Below are 27353 nucleotides of genomic sequence, written 5' to 3' on the forward strand. Positions count from 1 at the left end.
CGGCAGGTAATTATGGGGCTGCATTGATGCGTTCTGAGTAAGAGACCAAAGACATTAAGAGTCTATAAGAGGGCTTCCATTCTGATCAACCCAACAGCACCACTGTACAAAAAACAATTTTATTACTTTATTATTCCACGTACGCCTCTGCTCATGCTCTGGGTCACACCTGTTTCTCAGATCCACCCCGGCACATAGGCAAGTTACCAGATCAGCAAATAGGAAAACAGTTCTGCAAAACAGCAACTGTCAGCTTCAGGCATTACCGACGTTGCAGAAGTAAGCGAGGTGACTGGGGAAGTCTGGACAGCCCAGGACGACCACTTCTGGGAACAGGAGACCCTTTCGGAGAGGGCCGGTTCATGCCACTGTTTGGAGAGAGGACATCCTTGCTCTGGGATGTTTGGCCACTCCTTTAAACTCATTCAGAACATCGCCAACACAACGTTGTCTATTCCTCGAACTTTCAGATTTAGAAATAAGTTATAAAAAAAAGCACATCTTGTCCCAGAAGCCCCGGCCAGAGTGTGGGCCTCACAGAGAGCTCAGAGCAGAGTCCTCCTTGGGTGCAGGAGGAAAGGGTGGAGATATATATGGAAGGTTGGTCAGGCTCAGTTCTTAAAAATGAAGTCACTATTAGAAATCCGCAGCGAGGGGCAGAGACCCCTGCTGCCATCACCTCCTCCCGGAAGTGGCTCCTACGGGCGCCTTCCGTCCACTGTGCCCTGCTCAGCACAGGTCAGTGTGGCCCAGGTGTGGCCTCCTGCCTCACTGCATGCCGAACCACTGCTCCTGGTCGGCCCACTGGGCTGCCTCACTGTCGCTGCCCTCCAGGTCCCCTTCTTCCCCACTCCCTTCCATGTCGTCCACATCCTCCTCCTGAGTGGCATCCGTGGGACTCTCTTCCTTCTCCATCTTCTGCATCCCCTCTAGAGACTTCTGGTCATTGGGGTCCAAACTAGGGGACAACAAAACAAAGGAGAGGCCTGAATCTCTGCCTGGCTTCTTGCTGGCTGACTCGTCATCTCCCTGGCCCGGCAATGAAATGACCACAGTCACAGAGAAGCTGCTAAAGCCTGGCCTCTCCAAACAACTCCGGGTTCCACGGGCTGCATCGAGGGGGTCCACCACTAGAAGTGAAAAAAGGTGTCTTTGCCTAATTTTTAGAATTCTCAGCTTGAGTTTTTCTCCATAAAATTTCAGAACATTTTCACACCCATTACCCCTAGAATTCTGCCAGAGAAAGCTACCACATAACAAATGGAAAAGTAGCAAACAAACATTAATAAGAAAATTCAAATGTAATTTCTGTATTGAGTTTTTGAGCTATGGGGTTACAGAAGAATTATTTTCTGTGAATAAAACTGTTCCATGTTGTAATTAAAACGTACCAGTATTTCAGTAGTCAACAATGCTGTACCATGGAACAGATGTGCAAACTCCTAGGTTAGACCCCTGGACCCCAAGGCTAGCCTGTATGTGGGCATTCAAGCTCAGCAGCTAAGGGTCCTTACACATGCCCACAACCCCCAAAAGCTTCTGACATTTGTCTCCTACGTAGTCTTGCTTCTTGCCTTGTGACCATCCCCCCCGCCAGCAGGTGTCAATCCCAAGCACATCCCAGCCCTGATGAAAGGCTGCTGTTTTATTTTCTGTTTGCTCTGGGCTTCCAAGAAGCAGACAAAAACCATGTTGGCATTCTATTCCTCCTTATATAACTGTAACTGATTTGAAACACCTCCTCTGAGACCTTCCATACAGCTCTCACTCCAGTCCCAGGCTGCCCCTGACCCCGCAGTCTGCAGACTGCTATGAAAACATTTAGCACGTGGTACCAATCATGTTGCACGTCTGGCTCCCTCAGACTGCGCTCCCAGCATCCCCCCTGGTGAATGAGATGCCAGGCACACGACTGGTGCTCACCTGTCTGCTTAGTGAGTAGATGAACATGATCAGACTCCATGACAGACAGGCCTTCACCATAACCTTACACACACACAGACAACCCTCAAAGAAATCACTTCTATGTTACGTAGTAATAATACCACTATTTATTAAGTATTTACTATGTACCAGGCACAGTGCTAAGAGCTTTACATGAAATAATCATTTAATCCTCATTTAATCATTTAATACCTAGTAAGGTTTTTTTTAAGGTAGGTAGATATAGACAAGGAAATTTGTTAGTAACTTGCCCAAGAGAACAATAAATAGGTGATGAAAGTAGTATTCAAACGTCAAAGCTCAAGTTCTTAACTACTACAGTAGCTAGAAACATGGGAAAGGACTTAACAATGTCTGAATTTTAAAAAGCAGAATATAAAATATATACTACTTGTAACCCTATAAAAATACATATATGTGTGGGCAAAGACAGGGAGATAAGCTGTCAAAGGAAAACAGGTGTTACAGATGTGAAGAAGGTTGGCTGTGAGTGAAACAGGTTTTAAGGTTGCGAATAGACTTAAGAAAAAAATTGAGGAATCCTGAATTCCCCAAGAGCTCTTCCACTATGACTATTATCATTCTGCCCTCCGCTCTGGGTACCGACTGTGTGTACGTGTTTCTAGAAGTCCTGTTACAGAGTTCCACTGCCTCCTCTGTCCCTCCTCATCAACCTTCCCCCCGGGAGGCTACGTGCCTACCTTAGCGCTATACTATACTGGTCCATTGCTTCCTGATACTCATTGACAGCTACAAGGAAATCTCCTAGGATCCGATGCAAGACACAGTCACTCTGATTAGCCAGTGCGTTCCTCAGCAAAGCAATTCCATCTTCGTATTTCTGTTCTCTGCCTGAAAAGACAAAAACCCTTCATTTTCCTCCAACAAAATTTTGAAAATACATTCCCATCTCCATTCATCTACACGAACCACCACGATGGGCGCAACCTAACGCTGGATCTTTGGGTGTCACCGGGAGAATAACGGTGCCGCAGGAACGGGAGCAAGCTCATCGGAACTCCTGTCCCCGAGGAAGCCTGAGGTTTGAGTTCTGATGTTTGAAATGTACTCTCACCCTGACTTCCAAATGCACTGTATTTGCCAAACTAGCCCAAACCCAGGAGGTGATCACAGATCAGGACTGAAGAAACCAAGGCTAAAAGGGAAGTCAAAAGAGAATCCAGATGGCTCAAAATAGTTCAAGCTGGATAAATCCAGTTGTGTTCAGCCCAAACTAGTTCAGATCAAAGTAAGCTAAACACGTACCAACCAACCATAGCTGGTTTCAGGCAGTCCAAAATAAAGTCAGCCGCCACCTAGCCAGGCAGGTAGACGCCAGCTCCATGTAGTTGTGCTAAACATCAACCAATCCAAACAGGCAGCAAAAAGGATCTTTCTGGTCGACTAGAACCAGCTGGGTCTGGGGAATCCAAGTGAGGTCAGGTTCTATAAAAATTAACACTGAATGGTTGAGAAAATAAGACACACTTACTAAGTAGCTCTGCTTTTTTCACCACGGCTTTAATGTAGTCTGGCCTCTGGGTCAGGGCTTTATCTAATAACGTTTTGGCTTTCTCCTGTGTGACTGGGTCTTCAAGACAAACAGTGGCTAAAAGGGTGAGGGTTTGTGCATTCGCTCCCAGAGTTTTGTAAACGTTGTTCGCCATTACCATCGCTTCACGAATACTGTTGGAGGCTAAGTAACATTCGATGAGCCCTGGGAAAATAAAACACGAGAGAAGTTCAGGCACATTACCATTCCAAGCCACGCTTCCACTCTGACAGCCTTCCAAACTGCAAACTCTCACATTTTCAGACAAAGGCAGGCTGGGGGAAAACTGATGGGGAGATTAGACGGGAGGGTATGTTGATGGAATAGCTATGAAGTTCTCTTCCCCAGAGCACTTGATGAATGTGGAAAAAGCCTGCACTGCACAAAGGCACCTTTGGTTAGAGAAGGAAACAAACAGGCCTAAGGAAACGCAGCGCCGAGGCAGCCCACACAAACGTTGGAAGAACAAAAACACCAGTCGTTAGTCTGCCTGCTCCTGACCATCAACACATGGTCACACCGTCCAGCTGCATTCAGTCACCTTTTGTCCCAGGTTACGGGGGGAAGGCACCTACCACCCGAAATCGAACGTCTGGTTCTACAAACTAAAAGGACCTACTGCAAGCCACCAGTAGGAGAAAGGAAGATTTTTTCGTTGGAAACACAGACCCCTCAACTCAACGGAAAGCACCTGATCAGATGAACCAGATATAATGAGATTTGCAGCTCCTGCCTCTTCACACCCGCAGCAAGATGCCCTATGGGGTCACTTCAAGTAGAGTCAACTCTAAACTATTCATGCCAAAGTACTCATCAAAACAAGAAAAGAGCTTCAACTCCAAACCCACAGAAGCCCTGGCAGGTTCTGTCTGCATCTTCCTCCAACCCAGCAGCATGCACAACACGCGTGCACACTCTACCAAACACCGTCGTAACTTAACCAGAAAGTAGCTAACTCTTAAGGGCAATGTGTTGGACTCAGAATACAGCTGTTTGCTCTTATTGAGTAGTTTTACTCCCCCGCTAAAGCCACAATGGAATTTCAGAAGGAAATGGAAAGAATGCACCTCACTAATCCAGGGCCTTGACCAGGAAAGGACAGGTGCTGTACTGGAAGGTGCAAAAGCACGAGAAGATTTAACTTATAACTCGACCCATCGTTGCCCAAATCGCCAAATGGCAGCTTGAGAGCAGGCAGCCCATGACACCTCACTGGCCCACTGGAGAACGTCCCCTGTCCCCCAAGCACCCTCATTCCCAAGTGCTGTGGGGGGTTTCTATGTCAGCCCTGCTGGGCTCTGTACAACAGGCATGCTGCAGAATGGGGGGCTAGGACAGTCACAGTTTCATGATTATGATCTGAAACCAAAAGCTTGGTTTGCTAGGGCTTAAGAACGAAGGCGACACTCCCTCCCCAAGGGGCACAGCTCGCAGGGTACACACGCAGATCTGTGCCTTACCCCAGTGCCGAAATTTTTATTTCTCAAATTCGAACTCATCTCGCCGTTAAGAGCAAGTCGCTGCTAGGCTCCTGGGTTTATTTTTAAATCCTTGTAAAAATATGCTTTGGAGGAACTGCATCTTGTAAGCTCTATTTTAATGTCTGTGACTGAGTCACCAATGTTGCTGAAGCTGGCATAGCTCCTTTGAACCCTGAGGGTTAGTTCACATGAGCTTAAAATATTATATAGCAAACAAAGAGTGACCCTGATCGTGCCCACTTTGGAGGTCACAACAAACAGACCCGTTCCCACACCAACACTGCTGTACGGATGTAGAGTTCCCTATAAAGACACACCCAAGTGATCCAGCACCATGCCCGGCAGTTACTGAGCAGGACACATTTTGGGGGGGAAGGAAAGATAAAAAACTACCCCCACCAAAAACAGAGTAAGATGATGGATTCTGAAAGTTCTGGAAGAATCCAGGGACAGCCCTCGGTGAATCTAACTGCCTAATGCAATGGTTCCCACACTTGTCTGCACGCTGGCATTACCTGGGGTCTTTAAAAAATCCTGACGCCATCGCCCAAGCCCAGCCACTCTGATTTTACCAGTATTAATTAGTGGCACATTTAACCAGTGTTGTGACCTGCCTGTGGGATTTTTAAAAGCCCCCTGGATAATCCTCACGCACAACAGCGTTTGGGAACCGTTGGCCTAATGAAGCTTTCGAGCCAGGTGCCTCCACACATGCAGGCTGCCACTCCTCGTCCACATTTTCTGTCTTACCTTCATAACAATCTAAGCGACAAGGGGCGAGCCGTATGGCCTCGCGGAAGTGGATTATGGCTTCTTGGACTCTGCCCATGTTCCTAAGTGCTGCTCCCTTCAGTAGCAAAGCCTGAACGCTATTACTGTTGAGCTGAATGGCCTTGGCCCCTAAGTAGAGGGCCCGGGAGTAGCGTTTGCTGTAGAAGCTGTGACACCTAGAGGGGGAAAAAAAAAAAACAGCCACAGGCCACCTGAGAGGAGGTTCTAGAGAAACTTCATGCAAAAGTCAAAGAAAAGGCCCTACACATGCTCCTTATTACAAACCTCACTTAGAGCTTTAACCTAAGATATCACTGAAAAAGCAAAACAGACAAAAAGATCCACTCAATACTGAAGGGAGAAAATCTTGATATGGAAGGGAAAAACTAAGGAAGAAGAACCCAATAACCTAGATGAGTTTGTTAGATAAGACACTGTGAAGCCAGGTCAGCAGAGAGCAGCATCTCCTGGGCTGCTGGCTCACTATCTCACTCCATGTCACCCCCATCAAGCAGGGGCTCCTATCCCCATTTTCCAAATAACAAAAAACAGACTCAGAGACGTGAGCAATGTGACCACGATTTGAATTCAGGTCTAATTACCTCTCACACCTCTGCCTTTAACCTAGATTCTATCCCGGAGGAAGCACAATTTCCCCAAGACTTTATGGAAAACTGGGAGAAAGGCAAACGGCCAAACATACCCAGAGACCACCCAGGGTTCTGCGTGCTGGTCCGAAATGTTGAAAAGGCGGCAGCCGAGGTTCTCCACGTCCTCCAGACGCCCTTCTCGAGCCAGGAGGTAGCCATACACATCCATGCCTGGAAAGGAAGGACGGAGCAAGAGGAGGTTCTTTGAGCAAAGCAGCAGGTCCTTTATAAAAGAGCAGCAACCTGGACACGCCCCACATCAGGCCCTAGCACCTGAGGGTCTGCACCTTTTCCATTAAGGGCTCCTCCACCAGTACTTTCAATTTCTTACAAAATCACCATCAGAACGGCAAACCTCATCCAAAAAGATAAAGGAGCAGAAGGACCTACCTCACAATCTGAACGCCCATTATTTTCAGGAACACTTTGTCCCTACATCCTGCGGCGTGATGTGTAGCTATACCAACTCATGACCAGAAACGGCATCAAATAAATTCTCTCTTCCCAGAGCTCCAGGCAGAGTCAGGAGTAAAACGCTTGATGTGCTCAAAGTGCCGGTTAGTCTCACAAAGAGTTGGCCTATTCCAGAAAAAGCATGTAGTTCTTTCTGGAATCGAGTTTTGGCTCACTGGTTTTCCAAGCATTCTATAAAAGGGCCTCTGCTCACAGGGGTCACCCATCTCTTGCCACCATTCTCCCCTACTCTTTGCGAGCCCTGCCGACTCCCATGTTGCCAAGGTTATGCAACACTTCCTGCTGGCCTCTGCTCTCAGGCCTGAGCTTGATGCCAGGCTGCCTACTGTTGCAGATTAGTATTTCCAGAACAGCCTTCTTATCATGGGTGTGCACAGCTTGGAGAACAGGAATAAGCACCGACCACCAGGGAGACCCTGAGCAAACAAACTCATTCTGGGTCTGTTTCCCCACCTACCTGCTGTAAAGGTCCCCTCCCTGTTCTGCCATTCTCTTGGCTTAAGAGCCTGTGAGACGGCTGACTGTATGGTCACAGGCTGTATTGTTCTGGGGACCTTTTTTAGTTCTTTCCAAGCAGACCTCATCCTATCTATCTATGCTTAGTCTCACTATTCCTGGCACACGCATTCCACTCACCACCAGTCACCTGACAGCTTCCTTTGGAAGTGTCTCTGGCTTAGCCCTTCAGCCGCATTCTTCTTTCAGATCGCTGATTTTTTGGTTGATGATCCCTAATTACTTCCTTCAATCACCTGATCCCTTTCTTAATATCTGGTTCACTTATTCCTTTTTAATTATTCTAACAACCCAGTAAGACAAAATTCCCTAAAAGGCTATATGGCTCTGGGATGCCATCCAAATTCTCAGTTAGGCACGTCATAAATTTTATAAATCATAAGGAGGGGCTATGACCCCCTAAAAAGAAAAAAAGCCAAATGATGATCTGTGGGGAGGCTTTACTTAAATTCAAGCTAAAACAACTGCTCAAAATGGAATTACAAAAGTGTTAGAGACATGTGTTAAGACCTAAAGAAAGGGAACGGGCTGGTGTAATAAATTTTTACAAAATATTTCCATGAAAAATGCTATCAGGAGTTCTGCTACAGTTCCTCCCTGTCTTCTCTGATCTGCCCCCGCTATAGCCGCGCCCGCCCCACCCCAAGAATCACACTTGCCTTTGATCAGATAAGGATCCAACATCTGCGCCTGTTCAAACTTGAGGACAGAGTTCTTATTGTCTCCAGCTCGGAAGTACAGATCGGCTAAGCTTCCCAGCAGGTCCACGTTATCCCGCAGTAAGGACTTTTTCTCCAGTGAACTTTAAGACATTAAACATTGAACCTTAAAACCGATTCTAAATCCTCATTGTTGAGTCTGGTTGATGGCTACCATTCTCTTTTCAATCTATATATTTATCATAATAAAAAACTTTAAAAACTACTGTGCACTTAGATTTTCTTACTTAAGCTTATGATTTAAAATGAAGCTGTACAGGCAAAGGTAGCAAATGCAGAATAAAGGAGAGATCTTTCACTACCCAGAAAGAACTTTCTGGTTGAAGTTTTTCCTAGGGCAATATACAGTAAACGACATTAAATGTATTATCATTCACAAGTGACAGCTACTTCTTAATTGAACCGGATGGCTCTGTATACACACCCCAGTCTCTTGTCCTTGGACTTTACCTGACTAGAATGAAAATCCAAGTCCTAAGAAGGCAACTCACATCAGATACTGCAACCAAATATGCTTCTGGGGCCTCAAAACAGATTTTCACCCAGGTTCAAGCATATGACACACTAGGAAGTCTGCTTTGCCAGGATTACCACCTTTGTAAGTACAGAGCTGAACTCAGTCCAACTGTACATTTTTAACACAGGACCAGAGGTGATTACATCTGGGACCCTTCAGTATCTTCAGACGCTAACAAAACCCCGAGACAACAGACTGCAACACTAAGAGATAAACATCTTGTTTTTCTGTTTTCCTAATTTAGATACATCAAGCCTCCAGACAAGGAAAGGGCCTCAAGCACATTAGTTAAGTTGTGGCTCTCACCAGATGGTATTAATCGCTCTCGAGTTGTCACCAGTGTGCACAAAAGCATATGCTTTGATCCACACAGAGAGCCAGTCCAAGTTAGGCACGGTCTGGATCACGTTCATTGTCATGGATGCCACCTCTGCACCTTTTACAGAAAGGGACAGCAAACCTGTACAAAAGAAAACAGGAAGGAGATGAGGCCCCGAGTCCTTTCTCCACAAGAAGCAACAAGCTACGCTCTGCCCAGGCTCCACGGGCAGCTCCTCTCTTATCCTAAGCAAGACGCAGATTTACTATTTCTGGGTCAGTGAGAGAATATGTAGCAATGGTAATCTTCTGGAGGTGAGGCTTGGGCATCTTTTAAAAGTAAGGCTATTCTTATACTGATGTGCATTGCGGCGCTATACACGATAGCCAAAAGGGGAAACAATCTAGATGCCCATCAGCAGATAAATAGATAAACAAAAATGTGGTACATACATACAATGCAATACTACTCAGCCAGTAGGAGAAATGAAGTCTTGATATATGCTACAGTACAGACAGAGCTTGAAGGCATATGCTGAGTGAAATAAGTCAGTCACGGAAGGACAAATATCATATGATCTCACATATAAAAAGGTAAGGAAGGGCAAATGTATAGAGACCAAAGTGTATTAGTGTTTACAGGGGTGGGAGGGAAATGCAATAAAAAAATTGCATTGATTAAGGGTCGTGTTACACAGCTAATTACCGTAACTGCTGTCAATAAGTTATACACCTGTAAAAAGCTGAATTGGCCAAAGCTGTGTGACAGGTATATTTACAACAATGCCAAAAATAAGAGTAGCTGCTGAGGCTGCTTATGTACAACCAAACACCTCACGGGATTTGGTTTCTTGGTTTGGAGGTTTAGAGTCATGGTTTCACGGAGCATCCCAGTCAGCTGGCCTAATTATGTGCTTAGTCCTTCTGCTCTACCTCCTGGTTTACTGCATAGTGCCTGGGGTCTTAAAGGCTTGCGAGCGGCCATCCAAGACACAACAGTTGGTCTCTATTCACCTGGAACAACAGAGGAAGAGGGAGAGCCAGTGATAGGAGGAGGACATGGAATATGCGGCTAACTGCCTCCATGAACAACTGCCTCCTCTGCCATGAGACCAGAAGAACTAGATGCTGCCTAGCTACCATTACTGAACATTTTGATCAAAGAATCGATAAAAGAATTCTGATGAAAAGGGGGAAAATGCAGAACAGAATTTCAAAATCACATGAACTCTAGATTTTCTGGGGCCATGGAAGGTGGATAAGCCCCTGAAACTATTCCCCGGAAATAATCTTTAAACCTCAAACAAAATATCCCCTGAAGTCATCTTAAAACCAAACCACAATTTACTTAAACTAGTAAAAAAGGTCCACCTTGGGCATTATGCTCTTTTAAGAACCATCTATATGGAGTTTCAAGCTGAAACTGAAGAAAATCAGAGCAAGTCCACATGAGCCAAGATATGACCTTGAGTATATCCCACCCGAATTTAGAGACCATGTGAAGAATAGCTTTGACGCATTGAACACTGGTGACCAAACACCGCACGAGTTGTAGAATGACATCAAGGGCATCATACATGAAGAAAGTAAGAGGTCATCGAAAAGAAAGAAAAGACCAAGATGGATGTCAGAGGAGACTCTGAAACTTGCTCTAGAACGTCGAGCAGCTAAAGCAAAAGGAAGAATTGATGAAGTAAAAGAACTGAACAGAAGATTTCAAAGGGCGGCTTGAGAAAACAAAGTGAAGTATTATAATGACATGTGCAAAGAGCTGGAAATGGAAAACCAAAAGGGAAGAACACTCTTGGTATTTCTCAAGGTGAAAGTGCTGAAGAAAAAATTCAAGCCTTGAGTTGCAATAGTGAAGGATTCTATGGTGAAAATATTAAATGATGCAGGAAGCATCAAAAGAAGATAGAAGGAATATACAGAGTCATTATACCAGAAAGAATCAGTTGATGTTCAACCATTTCAAGAGGTAGCATATGATCAGGAACCAATGGTATTGAAAGAAGAAGTCCAAGCTGCTCCGAAGGCATTGGCAAAAAACAAGGCTCCAAGAATTGATGGAATATCAATCAAGATGTTTCAACAAACGGATGCAGTGCTGAAGGTGCTCACTCGTCTATGCCAAGAAATATGGAAGACAGCTTCCTGGCCAACTGACTGGAAGAGATTCGTATTTATGCCTATTCCCAAAAAAGGTCATCCTACCGAATGTGGAAATTATAGAACAATATCATTAAGATCATATGCAAGCAAAATTTTGCTTAAGATCATTCAAAAATGGCTGCAGCAGTGTATTGACAGGGAACTGCCAGAAATTCAGGCCAGTTTCAGAAGAGGACGTGGAACCTGGGATATTACTGCTGATGTCAGGTGGATCCTGGCTGAAAGCAGAGAATACCAGAAGGATGTTTACCTGTGTTTTATTGACTATGCAAAGCCATTCTACTGTGTGGATCATAACAAATTATGGATAACATTGTGAAGAATGGGAATTCCAGAACACTTAATTGTGCTCATGAGGAACCTTCGCATAGATCAAGAAGCAGTTGTTCGAACAGAACAAGGGGATACCGATTGGTTTAAAGTCAGGAAAGGTGTGAGCCAGGGTTGTATTCTTTCACCATACCTATTCAATCTGTATGCTAAGCAAATAATCTGAGAAGCTGGACTATATGAAGAAGAACGGGGCATCAGGATTGGAGGAAGACTCATTAACAACCTGTGTTATGCAGATGACACAACCTTCCTTGCTGAAAGTGAAGAGGACTTGAAACACTTACTAATAAAGATCAAAGACCACAGCCTTCAGTGTAGATTACACACCTCAACATAAAGAAAACAAAAATCCTCACGACTGGGAGCAACATCACGATAAACAGAGAAAAGATCGAAGTTGTCAAAGATTTCGTTTTACTTGGATCCACGATCAACAGCCACGGAAGCAGCAGTCAAGAAATCAAAAGACGCAATGTATTGGGCAAATCTGCTGCAAAGGACCTCTTCAAAGTGTTGAAGAGCAAAGACGTCACCTTGAAGACTAAGGTGCGCCTGACCCCAGCCATGGCATTTTCAATCGCATCATATGCATGTGAAAGCTGGACAACAAATAAGGAAGACCAAAGAAGAATTCAAGCCTTTGAATTGTGGTGTTGGCGAAGAATATTGAATATACCATGGACCACCAAAAGAACGAACAAATCTATTTTGGAAGAAGTACAACCAGAATGCTCCTTAGAAGGATGGCGAGACTGCATCTTACATACTTTGGACATGTTGTCAGGACGGATCAGTCTCTGGAGAAGGACATCATGCTTGGCAAAGTACAGGGTCAGCGGAAAAGAGGAACACCCTCAACAAGGTGGACTGACACAGTGGCTGCAACAATGGGCTCAAGCATAACAACAATTGTAAGGATGGCACAGGACCAGGCAGTGTTTTGTTCTGTTGTGCACAGGGTCGCTATGAGTCAGAACCGACTCAACGGCACCTAACAACATATGGAGTCAAACTGACAAAAGCAACTTGAAAGATTAGATAGGAATCTTAGGGGACAGTGAGTTCATTAATACGAACTCACTGCCCCCTAACGGTGAGAATGGCTGCACAACTCAAATAATATAATCAATGTCAGTAAATTGTACAAGTAGAAACTGCTGACTTGGTGTATGTTTTGTTTGCTGTGTATATTCTCAACAAGAACAAAATAAATAGAACTTAGGGGGAAAAGAAAGTTATTCTAATGTACAGCCAAGACTGAGAACTACTGCCCTAAACGGTAAACACACCATCAGCAGAAAAGTCTCTACCTAGAATGGCATCAAGAGCTAACGGGCACTGCCTTAGCACTTCTTTATAGCTGGTGACAGAGGGGCGCTCCTGGCCGGCCTTCTTGTAGAGGTTTGCCAGCATCATGTTTATCTGTAATAAACAAAAACAGAAGAAGGTAAGTTAAGTATCTCCTGCCAAGAAAATATCTCACCGTGAAAAAGTCCTGATTTTTATTACCAGCTACTCCTTTACTTTTTACTGGAAAATCTATCCGTAGCCTCATTCTTGGAAACAAAAAGAGAAATGACCGTCTTTGCTTTTCCTAGGTTCTCTCATCTCTAAAAGAAAAGTCACATTACACTCTCACTTACCAAACCAAAAGGTCCAACAATATCTGGACCAAAGTTGCTGCCTCTGGAAACTGGAATAGCATTCATTTGAGAATTGTTACAAAATTACAGTTGCCTTCATTCTTCCTTGATCTCAAGACGGCAGATGAACCAGCCGAGAAGTATTCAAGTTTACTTATTTTAAATGCACTTAAAATACTGAGAAACTCTTAACACGGCTAGTCGAGAAGGATCAAATGCATTTTCCCCTAAAAGGAAAAGATAGCTAGAGAAGTAAAACACTTGGCTTTTCTCTGAGGGTCATTCTAACGCTAGACTCTTTCCTTTCTAATGTTCAAAGCTTTGATCCACAGGCGCTGTCTGACTCACCCAAGTTGTGCTACAAAAATCAAATGGTGACTGACCTGCAGAGGTGACAATGACCCAGGTATTGGCTACACTACTTACACCCAGTGAGGGCAGGCATCTGCACCTTTAGCACAATTCAAATATGTAACTTAAGAAAGCTCTATTAAGTTCCAAAGAATGTAGAAGTTACAGGGACAGGATGAATGACTTTCTTAGTAACAGTACAAACTGGAAAACAGTACTCCAATTTAAAATGAACAGATTCTAAATACAATGCAGCATTTGCCAGATCATAACCTAAGGAACAGTTAACATGAGGGCATAAGACAAAAAGTTAATCCCCAATCTCTTCAATTGTCTGTGGCTTGCTATGCAACTTAAAACCCTGATATTTACTCAGAAAAATGGCTCTCAAGAAGAAGGTCATCTGCTCCAATTATACACCTACAGTATATAAAACAATATAGTACGGCATTAATCCACACAAATTCAAACAATGAAGTAATGAAATACTAGAAATAATACTAGTTTTTATCTGGCCTCAGATTTTCCATTTTAGGCTATTTTGAAAATGCAAAGGAAGGTACTTAAAGGAAAACTCCAGCATTGGTCTCAATACTTGAAGAGAATAAAAGGTTAAATTTAAGATCCTTTTGACTGCTCGTTATTATAAACTATGGCTAATGGACCATTTGTCTCCACAAACATCAAAATTCCTTGTAAGCTACTTGACGACCGTCATTTTAAAGAATGAGATGGGTACTGTCTAGTGAGAAAGTCAGTTTTTTAAAAAAAACAGATCCTTACTTGGGAATATCATAAAGCCACATTTCACCAGTTACAAGCACAAGCAGTGATCATTTTTCAAAACTGAGTGAGAAGTTGTATGTTGGCATGTTTACTCTTAAAAGTTGAAGATTTATTGAGAATTATACTCTAACACTGGAATTTTCCTTTAACATGTGAGGGAATGCATGGCAACGTTTACCATACGCTAACAGACATTCATTTAGACGTCTTTTGACTCACTTCCTTGTCCTTTACACAGACTGAGAAACCAGTTAACTCCCCAACGGACATGAAAGAAAAGCTGTAAATATTATGGGTTTCTGTTGGAGGTACACATCTTTGTTTGCTCCTGGCTATAACAGCTCTACAGAGTGAAGGATATGAACTCCTACCAAATGCAGACTCCACCAGTCCCTCTTAGAATGATGACTGTAAACACCAGAGCGCTGGATACCACAAAACTGGGCTTTTTTGCATTATTCATTTTCCAAAATGCCCCCCAAACGGCTACAAGTTATTAAGGAAGGCATCATGGTACATTCCCAATAAATAGGGAATACACATCATTCATAATGGCTTCTTCCAAAAGGAAGACACCTTGAGTATAGTCGCAGACACCCTTCATATACACAAAAAAATTATTCTTGGGGTAAGAGAAGGCTCTCGTAGATTTCCAAAACACAATTTAGTACACAGCACCCAAGCTTCCTGTGTTGACAGGATAAGCTCCCAAATGTTTTTAATAGCAGTCACTACCATAGATACACTGGGGAAATACCCTCGTTTTAAAAACTCAGAAAGAGTAAATAATTTCTCAATGTGAGGTGCGTTAACATGTTTTCACCAAGTTTAACGGGTTACTTTTTAAAAGTCAGCAACAGTGTGGTGAAGTAGCACTAACTAAAACACACCAGGTCTTTACTGCTTCGATCCCTTTTCTCTTAAGGGCAGAAGGATGTTCACAGACATCTTCATAAAATTCCTTATTGTTAAGCGTAGATTGCACAGAACAGTTTGTCAGTGAGGAGGGCAGATGACATAAAAGTATTTTTAGAATATTAAATAATGATGTAAATCCCATCCTTGGAGCAAGGATTCTCACTGCTCTTCTAAACTGGACTTCAAAAAAACACTGTGGTCAAAGATGCTACAGAACATTACAAAGTATTTTCACATACATGAACTTATTTTTCACAAAAGTTAGCAGAGATGATATTAGTATCTATTAGTATATATCCACATCTTATAAATAAGAAAAAAAATAAAGCTCAGACTAGTTAACTTGCCCGAGTTCACAATGCACACAGCTTGTAGGCTCTAAACTCAGACAAGACACCAAATCTTTTGACTTCAGTCAGAGGTGTTTTCTTCATTATAATATGGTATCGAATCAAACATGAATACATATTCCATATACAAATAAGCACGAATAGACCTTGCGGTCTTGATTCTGGGGAAAAAAAAAAAAAGTGAAGGGAGGCTAATAAAACCATTCCCATTATCAAATGGGCACACACATAGAATTAAAAAAAAAAAAAGTTCTAAAAAAACCGTTGTTGCCACCAGAGGTGTTCTGCAAATCACTATTTCCTAGAGTAAAAAATAAGAAAGGAGAATAAGCCCGTGTAGAATTCTGCAGCGACCATTTCACCAGCTGAATTTTCAGGGTCTTGTAAGAGAGTTGTTCACCTATCTCACTTATCCCCACGGCATCAGCAGAGGAACAAGGTGAGAGAGTCTTGAACAGCACGTTCAATGGACTCCCTGATGCACACAGAAAATATGGGGGAGCAGGGCTGGGAGAAGACATAACAAGGTGTTAATGCAACTTACTTTGGGAGTTCTTTGTCTTGAAGGTATCCCATCGAGTATGGCAATAGCATCTTTATCTTGTTTTAGCATTGTATAGCACTCAGCCATTTTGTATTTCACTTCAATTTCAGATGGAAGACACTAAGAGGTAATGAAAACACCTCTTCAAAAGGCTGGCATTTCCTCAAAAAGTTAAACAGAGTTTCCGTATGACCCAGCGATTTCACCTCTAGGTATGTACCCAAGAGAACTGAAAACATAAACCCACACAAAAACTTGTACAGGTATGCTCACAGCAGCCTTATTCATAGTAGCCAAAAGGTGGAACAATCCAAATGCCCATCAACTGATGAAAGGATAAACAAATGTGGTATACGCATACAACGAGATATTATTCAGTCATGGAGTACTGATCCATGTGACAACACGAACGAACCTTGGAAACGTGATGCAGAGTGAAAGAAGCCGAAAACAAAACACCACATATAGTATGACTCCATTTACGTGAAATGTCCACAAGAGGCTAAACTATAATTTAACCAGGCCCTTCTGATTGACACTTATTTCCAGTGTCTTACTATTATAAACAGTGCTGCAATGATCAGCCTTAGATACCCTGGAGACCTTTTGTGAGTCTACTGGATGGTTAATTTCTAGCAATGGGATGGCTCAGTCAAATGGTGAGGACATTACAAGTTATTTCCCCTTATATAACTAGTATTTATCAAGCCACCAAAATTGCTGAGAATTCTTAAATTATTTCCCATAAATTTTCCCAAGTACTCACAGTTCCAACAATCGAATGGAAATTTAAAAGTCATATTTCCATTAGAATTATAAACATTTTACGTTTAGAGTTGTGTTTGCACAAAGGGGAGGGACAACGTGTGGCTCTGGTTAAGGCCCAGACCACGTTTCATCCTACTTTCAGGTTCCTACAGAGTGAACATTGCTCTTAACCCCTAATGCTCAATGGGATGCATTCCTGCACCCAAAAAGTGGTTATCTTTGCTTCCCCCGTCAGCTCCCTTTTTAAATTACTTTTCATTTTATCATCTACATCGAATCAGCTGTCTCTAGAGTCTTCTAGTCTCTCCATTACCTGACTCTGTGGAGTAGATGCAGAATTTCCAGTCGAAGGTCTCACTTTGGAAGTTTTACTCAGGGCTTTCTTCTGCTGCAAAGCCATGGTGTACTTACTCACAGCATTGCGATACTCCTTGTCATGAAAGAGAGAATCTGCGTGATATACCAAAAGCTGGTACTTCTGAGATGGGGAGAACAGCTCACTGGAAAACAAAAACAGTACATTCCCTACATGGGTTATTTTGAAATAAATGTAGCCAAAACACCTCCTTTATTGTCCACATAAGCCTAGCACAAAGTCTTGTATAATTATAGCTTACAAAAAGGTCAACACACCTTAAATGCTAGTCCCTAAACTGGGAGGCATGAAAGTCACTCTATGCTAATACAGTCAACACATTTAGGGTATTGTCTTAAACTGCTCTCTGTTTTGGGGGACAGAAGCTGGCTGAATGGTCACCACGGGGAATACAGGGTAGAGAGGAGGAGTGTGCTGTCTCATTAGGGGGAGAGCAGCTAGAAGTACATAGTAGGTTGTATGTAAGTTTTTGTATGGGAGACTGACTTGATTTGTAAACTTTCACTTAAAGCTCAATAAAAAAAAAAATTACTCTCTGTTTTAATATACTTTAAATTTTTCCTTATTTCTTTTTTTTACTGTGCTGTAAGTAAAAGTTTACAATTCAGGTTAGTTTCTCATACAAAAAGTTATATACACATTGTTGTCTGATCCTAGTTGCCCTCCCTACAATGTGACAGCCCACTTCTTCTCTCCACCCTGTATGCCCCATGTCCATTCAACCAACTTCTGTCCCCCTCTGCCTTCTCACCTTTACTTATAAAAGCAATGCATACCCATAAATCAAATCCAATAACAGAGATTTATGAAGAAAAAATGCAGTAAGCTTTTCCCCCTCCTCCTTTAATCTAAGCCCTCTTAACAGTCTGAAATATATCTGTCCACACTCTGATGTTAACATCAAATTTCAAGGATAATATAGATAAAGGAGAGGAATCACAACAATTTAACTATGTTACCAAAGACGGGTCAAAAACCTGGAAAAGGGAAACCTCACCATTTGAATCCTTTATAGGAAGAAGTTGAACATAAAGGATTGGAAGGACTTGAAAACTCTTCAAATACTGAAGAAAATGCCATATTGAAAGACGGTTAGCCTTGTTTGATATAATTTTTTTTTTAATCCAAAAGTAAATTATTAACACTAGATCAATTCTTATTTTCTTGAGTGTTAGGGGTTTACGGACAGTGTAAAGGACCCAATGTTTCAAAACTTTTTCTTTAACCTTGAATACTGCTCGTAAGCACTATAACTGGCTAGAAGCCAGCATTCTGAATTCTTAATGGGAAACTCATACTTTTAATTTCCAATCCCACCCTGCCCCTTCATTCCCAAATGAAAAGGAGCTTAACATGGTTTTCTTTGACAGGTAGAAACTATAGCTGCTTAAAATTAAAGAACAAAGTGAGTGAAAGAACTCTGTAGACAGTGAGTTTCTCAACAAATGGAGGAGTATTCAAGAACAGGTACCATAGGGACAGAAAGTAAATATGCAGTGGTTGCCAGGGGCTGGGGAAGGGTAGACGGAGAGTAACTGCTAATGGGTGTGGATTTCTTTTTGTGCAGGGTGATCAAATGTTCCGGAATTAAGGTAGTGGTGATGGTTACACACCTTATGAATATACTAAAAACCATGTAATTCGACAGTTTAAAGGTTGAATTTTATCTTATGTGAATTCTATCTCCTTATAAAAAATAATAATAAAAAAAAAGGATAGGCTAAACACTAGATCAAGTTACAAAGGAAATTCAAGAACTGTAAGGTACAGTGCAGATGACTTCAGATTTCTTCCAACTCTGAGATTCTATGTATTTAGTGAGAAGTATGTATCTGATGCTTGGATAAAGAACAAAGTATCATCATATACACAGAACACATTCAGGTATTTATATAATGTAACATACACACCTATTTATGTGGGCAGAGGTGAGGTTCTCTCAGGAATGATACATGAAAAACTGTTAACAACTGTGGCCTCTGGAGAAGGGAATGGTGGTGTGGTGCTCAGGAGCTAGGGACAGACACTATCTGCATATAAGATGACAGAGCACAGGGCAATAGTTTCATTCTGTTACTGAGACAACTAACAACAACCCTTTCTGTACTTTTTTTAAACTATTAGCATGTAACTGCCTATTCAGTAAGAAATTTTAAAATATAAAGGTTAGAACTTAAATATATAGATACATGTTGTGTCTGCTCTTCTTTATTGATATTCTCCTCTAGAGGCAGAAGCTAGGAAGCTGCCAGTCGAACTTCATATGAAGAAGCGTAGGCTAACTAAAGAGCAGCCAGAGGATCAGAGTATCCTATAACTTCTTCAAGAAACAATGAGTACCCCGGACCCTTTGATAGCCCAAGACTGGAACCATTCCTGAAACCAACTCTACAGACAAGGATTGGCCTAGACTCACATGAGACCATGTGGGCGATTCCTGCCTGATGGTGAGATGAGAAGGAAGAGGGGGACAGGAGCTGGTTGAATGGATACGGGGAATACAGGATGGAGAGGAGGAGTGTGCTGTATCGTTAAGGGGAGTGCAGCTGGGAGTACACGGCAGGGTGTGTACGGCTCTTTGTATGAGAGACTGACTTGATTTGTAAACTTTCACCTAAAGCCCAATAAATAAATTAAAAAAAAAAGAAAAAGAAACAATGAGTAATGACTAACTGGTGCATAAATCCCAAGTGTGGAAACCATATGCTTTGGCAAATCACTCTGGAGCAAGTGAAAGGCTCCAGAATAAACACAGAAGGCTGACAGAAGCCAGGGCTCCTTGCTGTCAGCATTAAGTGGATGGTGGCAAAATGATGGGTCTCACAGAGTGAAGTCCAAAGCACGTTCATGGAAATGAAATGGGAAGCAGTGGCTGCACTACAGGCACTTAAGGCCTTTCTCTTCTGACGTAGACTGCTTCTAGAGCAGACCAACCACACTGGGTCCATGCTAAGTAGGAAATTCAACCGCAATGCCATTTAGGCTGTGGTGGGTCAGCACGGAGGCAGAGAGGACCAAGGTCCCATCCCGGATCCTCCACCTACTAAATGTGTGAAGTTGGACAAGGTATTTCACCAGAGATCGTACCCACTTGCTTATCACACTTAATAAACACATGAGTGCTTACTGCACACCAGGTTAAGTGCTAAAGATACAGCAGGGAAGGCAATTAATAGGGCTCCTGCCCTCATGATGCCTACGGTCTGGCAGGGGAGGTAGATGTAGATGAAATAACAGAACTTCATCAGTGACAAGAGTGATGCAGAAAATAAAACAGAGCAATCGGCTAGAAGAGTAGGGATAAGGGACAATTCTAGTGGTCAGAGAAGGGCTCTCCAGGAGGGATATCTGAGCTGAAAACTGAATGAAGCAGCAGGAAGAGCAGTGTAAAGGCCCAGAGGTGAGAACAAGCCTGATGCGTTTAAGTCACAGAAAGAACTGTCGAGGGGGCTGGAAGGCAGTGAGCAGAGCAAAGGAGATGAAGCCGGGTTGGGCCTTGCAGGCTATGTTGAGCACAATGGAGGATTTTAAGCAGGGGAATGACAATGCGATCACAGCTGGAATGACGCCGGTGCTTCATCCATCCTAAGACTCAGTAAGTGGCAGCTGTGAGAATATGAAAGGGGCACGCTCTGCATCTCCTGGGAGTCCTGGGACCTGACATAAAGAGGCGCCACTCCCACCTGATCATTGAGGGAGCCGCCCGTTTTCAGGGGATTGTCTAGGCGATACACTCAAAGGAGAAAGGCAATCCCAAGGGTGGGAAAAAGGAATAAAAGGCAGGGGGCTGGGCCCCCTGGAGCTGCCGAGAGCGGGAAAACGTTCTTCCGGAAGGAGCCGGGAGGGCAGGATTCAGCCCAGCGACGCCTGACAGCCGCTCTGCTCGGCGCCAGGTGCCTCAGCAAACCGGTCGCTCCCAACTTTCGGGGGACACTCTCCAGGGCAATCCTTTCGGGGGACCCCCTTCAGGGCAATCCTGGGAACCTCCCGCCGTGCAGTCCTCCGCGGGGAGCTCATCCCAGCGAACTCGCCGTGCGCTCCCACGTCGGATCCGCCGACGAGGCCTCGCTGACACCTGAGCCTCACCTGGGGCCCGCGGCCGCTCCACCCCGCTCCCAAACCGGCGCCGCTTTCTCTCAGCCCAGCCGCTCCCCGCCTCGACTCACGGGTTATTGTTACTCATCGTCAGTAACAAGCTGCTGAGGAGCCGCACGTTGGAGTGCAGCCCCGCGGCCGCCATATCCCGCACGTGGTCTATCACGTTCATTCTACCCGACGAAGCCGCAGGCAGCGTCACCGAAGGCCGGTACAGGCGCCCTAGAGAGGCCTCCAAAATGGCGGCCCCGCCGGGGTCCATCGGGTCCACGTGAGGCACCGCCTCCAAGAAAATAGGCGACTTCCGTAGTGCCTGCTTAAAAAGTCAGGTCCTGGCCGCCCCGCGCCTCCTGTGACGTACTGGGGCGCTTGATTTGGAATCCCCCCTCCGCCCCGTAAGGAAAAATTATGTTATCATTCCTAATCCGCAAACTTTATTGAGGGCTTACATTGGGCTAGGCTAGGGACCGAACACCTTTCAGTAAGAATAATTGCTCAATTGAAGTGAGATGAGTCGGAGAGGAATGTGTACCTCAAAAATTAATTACAAATGTATACACATTTATTATAAATAAAATCAAATTTGAAAAAGTAGAAAAAATACAGTAGGGCGCTGAAAAATTTTCAAAGTCGTCGTCGTTAGGTGCCATCCAGCCCCTTCTGACTCATAGCGACCCTGTGTACAACTGAACAAAACACTGCCTGGTCCTGCACCATCCTCACAATCCTTGCTATGCCTGAGCCTATTCTTGCAGCCACTGTGTCGATCCATCTTGAGGGTCTTCCTCTCTTTCGCTGACCCTCCACCAAGCATGATATCCTTCCTGACGATATGTCCGAAGTACGTAAAGCCAAGTCTCACCATCCTTCCTTCTCAGGAGCGTTCGGGTTGTACTTCTCCCGAGAAAGATTTGTTCATTCTAGTAGTTCATGGTACATTTAATATTCTCCAAAATCGTAAATCAAGGGCATCAATTCTTTGGTCTGACTTATTCATTGCCCAGGCTTAGCATGCATATGAGGTGATTGAAAATACTGTGGCTTGAGTCAAGCACACCTTAGTCCTCAAAGTGACATCTTTGCTTTTTAACACTTTAAAGAGGTCTTTTGCAGTGGATTTGTCCAATGCAATATGTCATATGATTTCTTGACTGCTGCTTCCATGGGTGTTGATTGTGGATCCAAGTAAAATGAAATACTTGACAACTTCAGTGTTATCTCCATTTATCATGATATTGCCTATAGGTCCAGTAGTGAGAATTTTTGTTTTCTTTATGTTGGGGCGTAATCCATACTAAAGGCTGTGGTCTTTGATCTTCATCAGTAAGTGCTTCAAGTCCTCTTTGCCTTCTGCAAGTAAGGTTGTGTCATCTGCATGTCATAGATTGTTGATGAGTCTTCCTCCAATCCCAATGCCCAGTTCTTCTTCACACGGTCCAGCTTCTCGGATTATTTGCTCAGTACATACAGATTCAATAAGTGCGGTGAAAGGATACAACTCTGATGCACACCCTTCCTGATTTTAAACCAGGGAGTATCCCTGTGTACTGTTTGAATGACTGCCTCTTGGTCTATGTACAGTTTCCCCATGAGCACAAAGAAGTGTTCTGGAATTCCCACTCTTTGCAATGTTATCCATAACTTGTTATGATCCACACCATCAAATGCCTTTGCATAGTCAATAAAACAAGGTAAACATCTTTTTGGTATACTCCGCTTTTAGCAAAGATCCATCTGACATCAGCAATGATATCCCTCATTCCACATCCTCTTTTGAGTCCAGCTTGAATTTCTGGCAGTTCCCTGTTGATGTACTGTTGCAACCGGTTTTTAATTATCTTCAGCAAAATTTTATTTACATGTGATATTAATGACATTGATAATTTCCACTTCCTATTGGATCACCTTTCTTTGGAATCGGCACAGATATGGATCTCTTCCAGTCAGTCGGCCAGGTAGTTATCTACCAAATTTCTTGACATAGACAAGTGAGTGCTTCCAGGATTGCATCCCTGCATTTGTTTGTTGAAATATTGCAACTGGTATTCTGTTAATTCCTGGAGCCTTGTTTTTCACCAATGACTTCAGTGCAGCTCGAACTTCTTTTAATACCATCGGTTCTTGAACATACACTACCTCCTTAAATGGTTGAATGTCGCCCAGTCCTTTTTGGTACAGTGACTCTGTGTATTCCTTTCATCTTCCATCTTCTCTTGGTGCTTCCTGCATCATTAAATATCTTGCCCATAGTGTTTCAGTATTTCAAATCTAGGGTTGAATTTTTCTTCAGTTCTTTCAGCTTGAGAAACGTTGAGCATGTTTTTTCCTTTTGGTTTTCTAATTCAAGATCTTTGAACATTTCATTATAATACTTCGTCTTCTTGAGCTGCTCTTTGAAATCTTCTGTTCAGCTCTGTCATGTCATTTTTTCCATTTGCTTGACTTACTTTACCTTCAAGACCAAGTTTCAGAGTCCTTTCTGACATCCGTTTTGGCCTTTCTTTTCTGTCTTTTTAATGATCTTTTGCATTCTTCAGGTATGACGTCCTTGGTGTCACCCCACGAGTCCACCTAAAATAAATCCTCAATAAAAAAAAATTAAAATTTTTTTTTTTTTTTAAGGTGGAGTTAAATATTTTAAGCAGGCGCCAGGGGCAGTCCTAACTGCTCTTCCTGTTGCGCTTGCGCACTAGACTGAAGGCGCCACACCCCCTCCTGGCAGGTGTTTCGTGCTTTCTTGGGGAGTCAGACATCCCCTCCTGGATAGCTACCTTGCGTGCGAAAGGGCAGTTTTACCCTGTGAAATGACTCGCTAGCTCACAGTGAATGAAGAAGGCGCGTCCAAAAATGAGCTGGTACTCATAATAGCCAGCATTTGTCTAACACAGTTGACATTTTACAAAAGTTTTACACCAGTTATTGCATTGAATGGGTTGCTCACAAATCAGTCTGTAAGGTTGAAATTATCTTTTTACAGGTGGAGAAACTGAGGCCGCCTGCTTAAATTTTGTGCCAGATATTTAAATGGCTGTTTCCAAAACACCTAATTACACAGTGGCAAAATATATTAGATCGCCACTTCAGATGCATATGAGGGCCAGGGAGAAAATTGAACGAGGCAGGTTAGATGTTTGAGCTAAACAGAGTAGGAATATTCTCCACTTCTTACCAAAAAAATATGACCTGTGGCTCTTTTCTCTGGAATTTATTGTGAAATGGGGCTTTTATTAATCTCTACAAATTTATCCTTATGTTTACGACTTTTCATAACTTTGCATATCTGGTGCTTTGAAAGTAAAATTAATAAGTGTTTTTTAATAACCTATGAGCTTGTGCTACAGTGATTGATGACTTTTTTTTACCGCTCATTGAGTACGAATATGCCAAGACAATCAGTTTTGACAAAATGATCGACGAGGTTGCAGAATTTGAGGAACAAAAATAGAAACTAATATTTATTTCTGTGCCAGACCAATGAGTAAAATACAGGTTTGTTTTTTGTTGAAAAAAATTTTTAAGTTTTAATCCATTACCTTTTTATACTGTAATATTTATTAAATTTTTACTGTCATTATTTAGATGAAATTTAGATAAAATATGTTTTCATTGGTTATTTTCTGGCCATTACGATTACTTCTTTCATTTCAGGATCATTGCTAAAAGTAATTTTGTCAAGTACTTTAACATACCCAAAAAAAAACCCAGTGCCCTTGAGTCGATATAGGAGGTGTAAAAATTATCTACTCTGGGTGTCAAACTTGCTAAGTATACCACTGTATCTAACACGCTCAGAGCAATGTCTGGCACATAGTAAAAGAAAAAGGGCCATATAAAAAAAACAAACCAAAATCTTTGCTGTAGAGTTGATTCCAACTCATGGTGACCCCATGTGTTGCAGAGTAGAGCTATGCTCCGCAGCTTTCAAGGCTGTTACAGTTTGGAAGGGAGCCCTGGTGGCACAAAGGTCAAGCACTTGGCTGCTAACAGAACGGTTGGCAGTTTGAACATGCCAGCTTCTCTGAGGGAGAAAGATGGGGCAGTTTGCTTCCGTAAAGATTTATAGCCTTGGAAACCCTATGGGGTAGTTTCAGTCTGTCCTATAGGGTTGCTGTGAGTCAGAATTGATTCGATGGCAACGGGGTTTTATCTTTTGGAAGCAGATTGTAGGCCTTTCTTGCAAGGCACCTCTGTGTTGGTTTAAATCACCAATCTTCTGGTTATAGTCAAGCGCTTAACTGTTTGCGCCACCCAGCGACTCCTAAGCACTACACGTTTGCTATTATATATTTTTCTACATTTGAAATATTTTGTAAGTAAAACCACATCTGATAATAGCCAAAAAGTGGAAATAATCCAAATGTCCATCAACTGATGAATAGATAAACTGTGGCATATACAATGAAACAGTATTCAGCGATAAAAGGGAATAAAGTACGGCCAAAACATGAACGGATCTGAAAAAAAAAATTATTCTGAAAATCATGCTAAGTGAAAGCCACCAGAGGTGAAAGACCACATAGTCTATGCATCCATTTCTATGAAATGTCTCAGAAAGTAGATTAGTGGTTGTCTCGGGCTGGGTGGGGGAGTGAGGAGTGACCACACGGGGGTCACTTTGGGTTGACGGAAATGTTCTAAAACTGGATTGTGGTGATGGCGGCACAACTCTGTAAATTTACCAAGAATCATTGAATTGTACACTTACAATGGGTGAATTTTACTGTATGTAAATTATACGTCAATGAAGCTTTCAAAAAATAAAAACACATAGGTTACATAAGGAACCCTTGTGGCTCAGAGGTTAAGCACTCAGCTGCTAACCTAAAGGTCAGTGGTTCAAAGCCACCAGCCGCTCCGTGGGAGAAAGGTGTGGCAGTCTGCTTCCGTAAAGATTACAGCCTTGGAAACCCTATGGGGTGGTTCTACCCTGTCCTATACAGTTGCTATGAGTCAGAACAGACTTGGCGGCAATGGGCTATAGGTGACATATGAAAGCAAGCCACCAATTTACAACCTCTGCTGTAAATCTAAAATATTTATAACGTAAGTCTAAAATATTTAGATTTACAGTATGCTGTAAGTCTAAAATATACTTAGGTTCCTATCTGATTTGACACGTTATTACGCATTGTCACAGATCCACTGAGCCTGGAATTAACCAGAAATCCTAGACCCAAGAAACGTCTTCAGTTGAAACGGCCGCAGCTCCTCCTGCAGGCCTCCCCTGGCAATCCGCCTGTCAATTTCATTTCTGATCGCTCAGTTCTCTGAATGGGGGTTATTGTTTGGACAACTCACTTGATAAGTAATGACTCCACCGCCTTGGACACCTCTCCTTCACTGTATTTAAACCTATGATTGTTAATTTGCTCTTCTAGACTCTATAAACCTTTCTACCAAGGGGGCGGAGTGGCTGGGAAGCTTCTTAGCATTCCGGACAGTCCTGTACCCACCTCAAGCCTGCAAACTGATGAGGGCAGGTGTCGTCTCAGTCTTGCCCACCATTGTGTGTTCTGTGCCTGGCATGTAGTAGGTGTTCAATAAATACAATGAGTGAATGAGAAGCATGAGTCGATGACCTATCACGTTGTTGTTGTCAGGTGCTGTCAAGCAGGCTTCCAACTCAAAGCGATCCCATGAGACAAAGTACAACTGCCCCATAGGGTTTCCTAGGCTATCATCTTTAAGTGGTTAAGTGTTCGGCTGCTAACTTAAAGATCTACAGTTCAAACCCACCCCACCAGCCACTCCACAGGAGAAAGATGCAATTATCTGCATCCATAAAGATTATAGCCTTGGAAACCCTATGGGGCTTTTCTATTCTGTCCTGTTGGGTTGCTAGGAGTTGGAATCAACTTGACAGCAATGAGTTTGGTTTTTGGTTTGGAATCTTCACAGGAGCAGATGGCCAGGTCTCTCTCCTGAGGAGCAGCTGATGGTTAGCAGGCTCTCAGTTAGCAGCTGAGCAGTAACCATTGCCTATCCGATACCTCATTTGAATTAAAGGTTTAAAATACCCATAAAAATGCTTTATAAATTATGCCACACTATACAAATGCAGGAAACCCTGGTGGC

The 27353-nt window shown here is 43.0% G+C and overlaps 1 protein-coding gene across 2 annotated transcripts; it reads right to left on the bottom strand.

The window, feature by feature from the left end:
- Positions 1-103: 103 nt before the first annotated feature.
- Positions 104-21527, bottom strand: ANAPC7 (anaphase promoting complex subunit 7). Of its 2 annotated transcripts, none has more exons than XM_003420301.4 (11): positions 21350-21526; positions 17121-17307; positions 16040-16159; positions 12758-12869; positions 8931-9084; positions 8048-8190; positions 6452-6569; positions 5728-5924; positions 3437-3661; positions 2646-2796; positions 104-958 (listed from the first exon to the last, which is right to left on the bottom strand). In XM_003420301.4, the coding sequence occupies exons 1-11, from the start codon at positions 21448-21450 to the stop codon at positions 769-771; spliced, it is 1698 nt and encodes a 565-aa protein (XP_003420349.2). In that variant the 5' UTR covers positions 21451-21526; the 3' UTR covers positions 104-768. The 2 variants fall into 2 exon arrangements, with proteins under 2 accessions (XP_003420349.2, XP_064128255.1); XM_064272185.1 differs by lacking the exon at positions 104-958 and adding an exon at positions 972-1130 and having other exon boundaries at positions 21350-21527.
- Between the last annotated feature and the right edge of the window lie 5826 nt (positions 21528-27353).

Source organism: Loxodonta africana, chromosome 19, assembly GCF_030014295.1.
Source record: "Loxodonta africana isolate mLoxAfr1 chromosome 19, mLoxAfr1.hap2, whole genome shotgun sequence".
Classification (NCBI taxonomy): Eukaryota; Metazoa; Chordata; class Mammalia; order Proboscidea; family Elephantidae; genus Loxodonta; species Loxodonta africana.

Coding starts and splice junctions, on each gene's coding strand:
- ANAPC7 (XM_003420301.4), bottom strand. CDS start 21,450: ATGAACGTGATAGACCACGTGCGGGATATGGCGGCCGCGGGGCTGCAC. Junction 16,160..17,120: donor CATCTACTCCACAGAGTCAG/GTAATGGAGAGA, acceptor ATTACCTCTTAG/TGTCTTCCATCTGAAATTGA. Junction 959..2,645: donor CAGTATAGTATAGCGCTAAG/GTAGGCACGTAG, acceptor GTTGTCCCCTAG/TTTGGACCCCAATGACCAGA.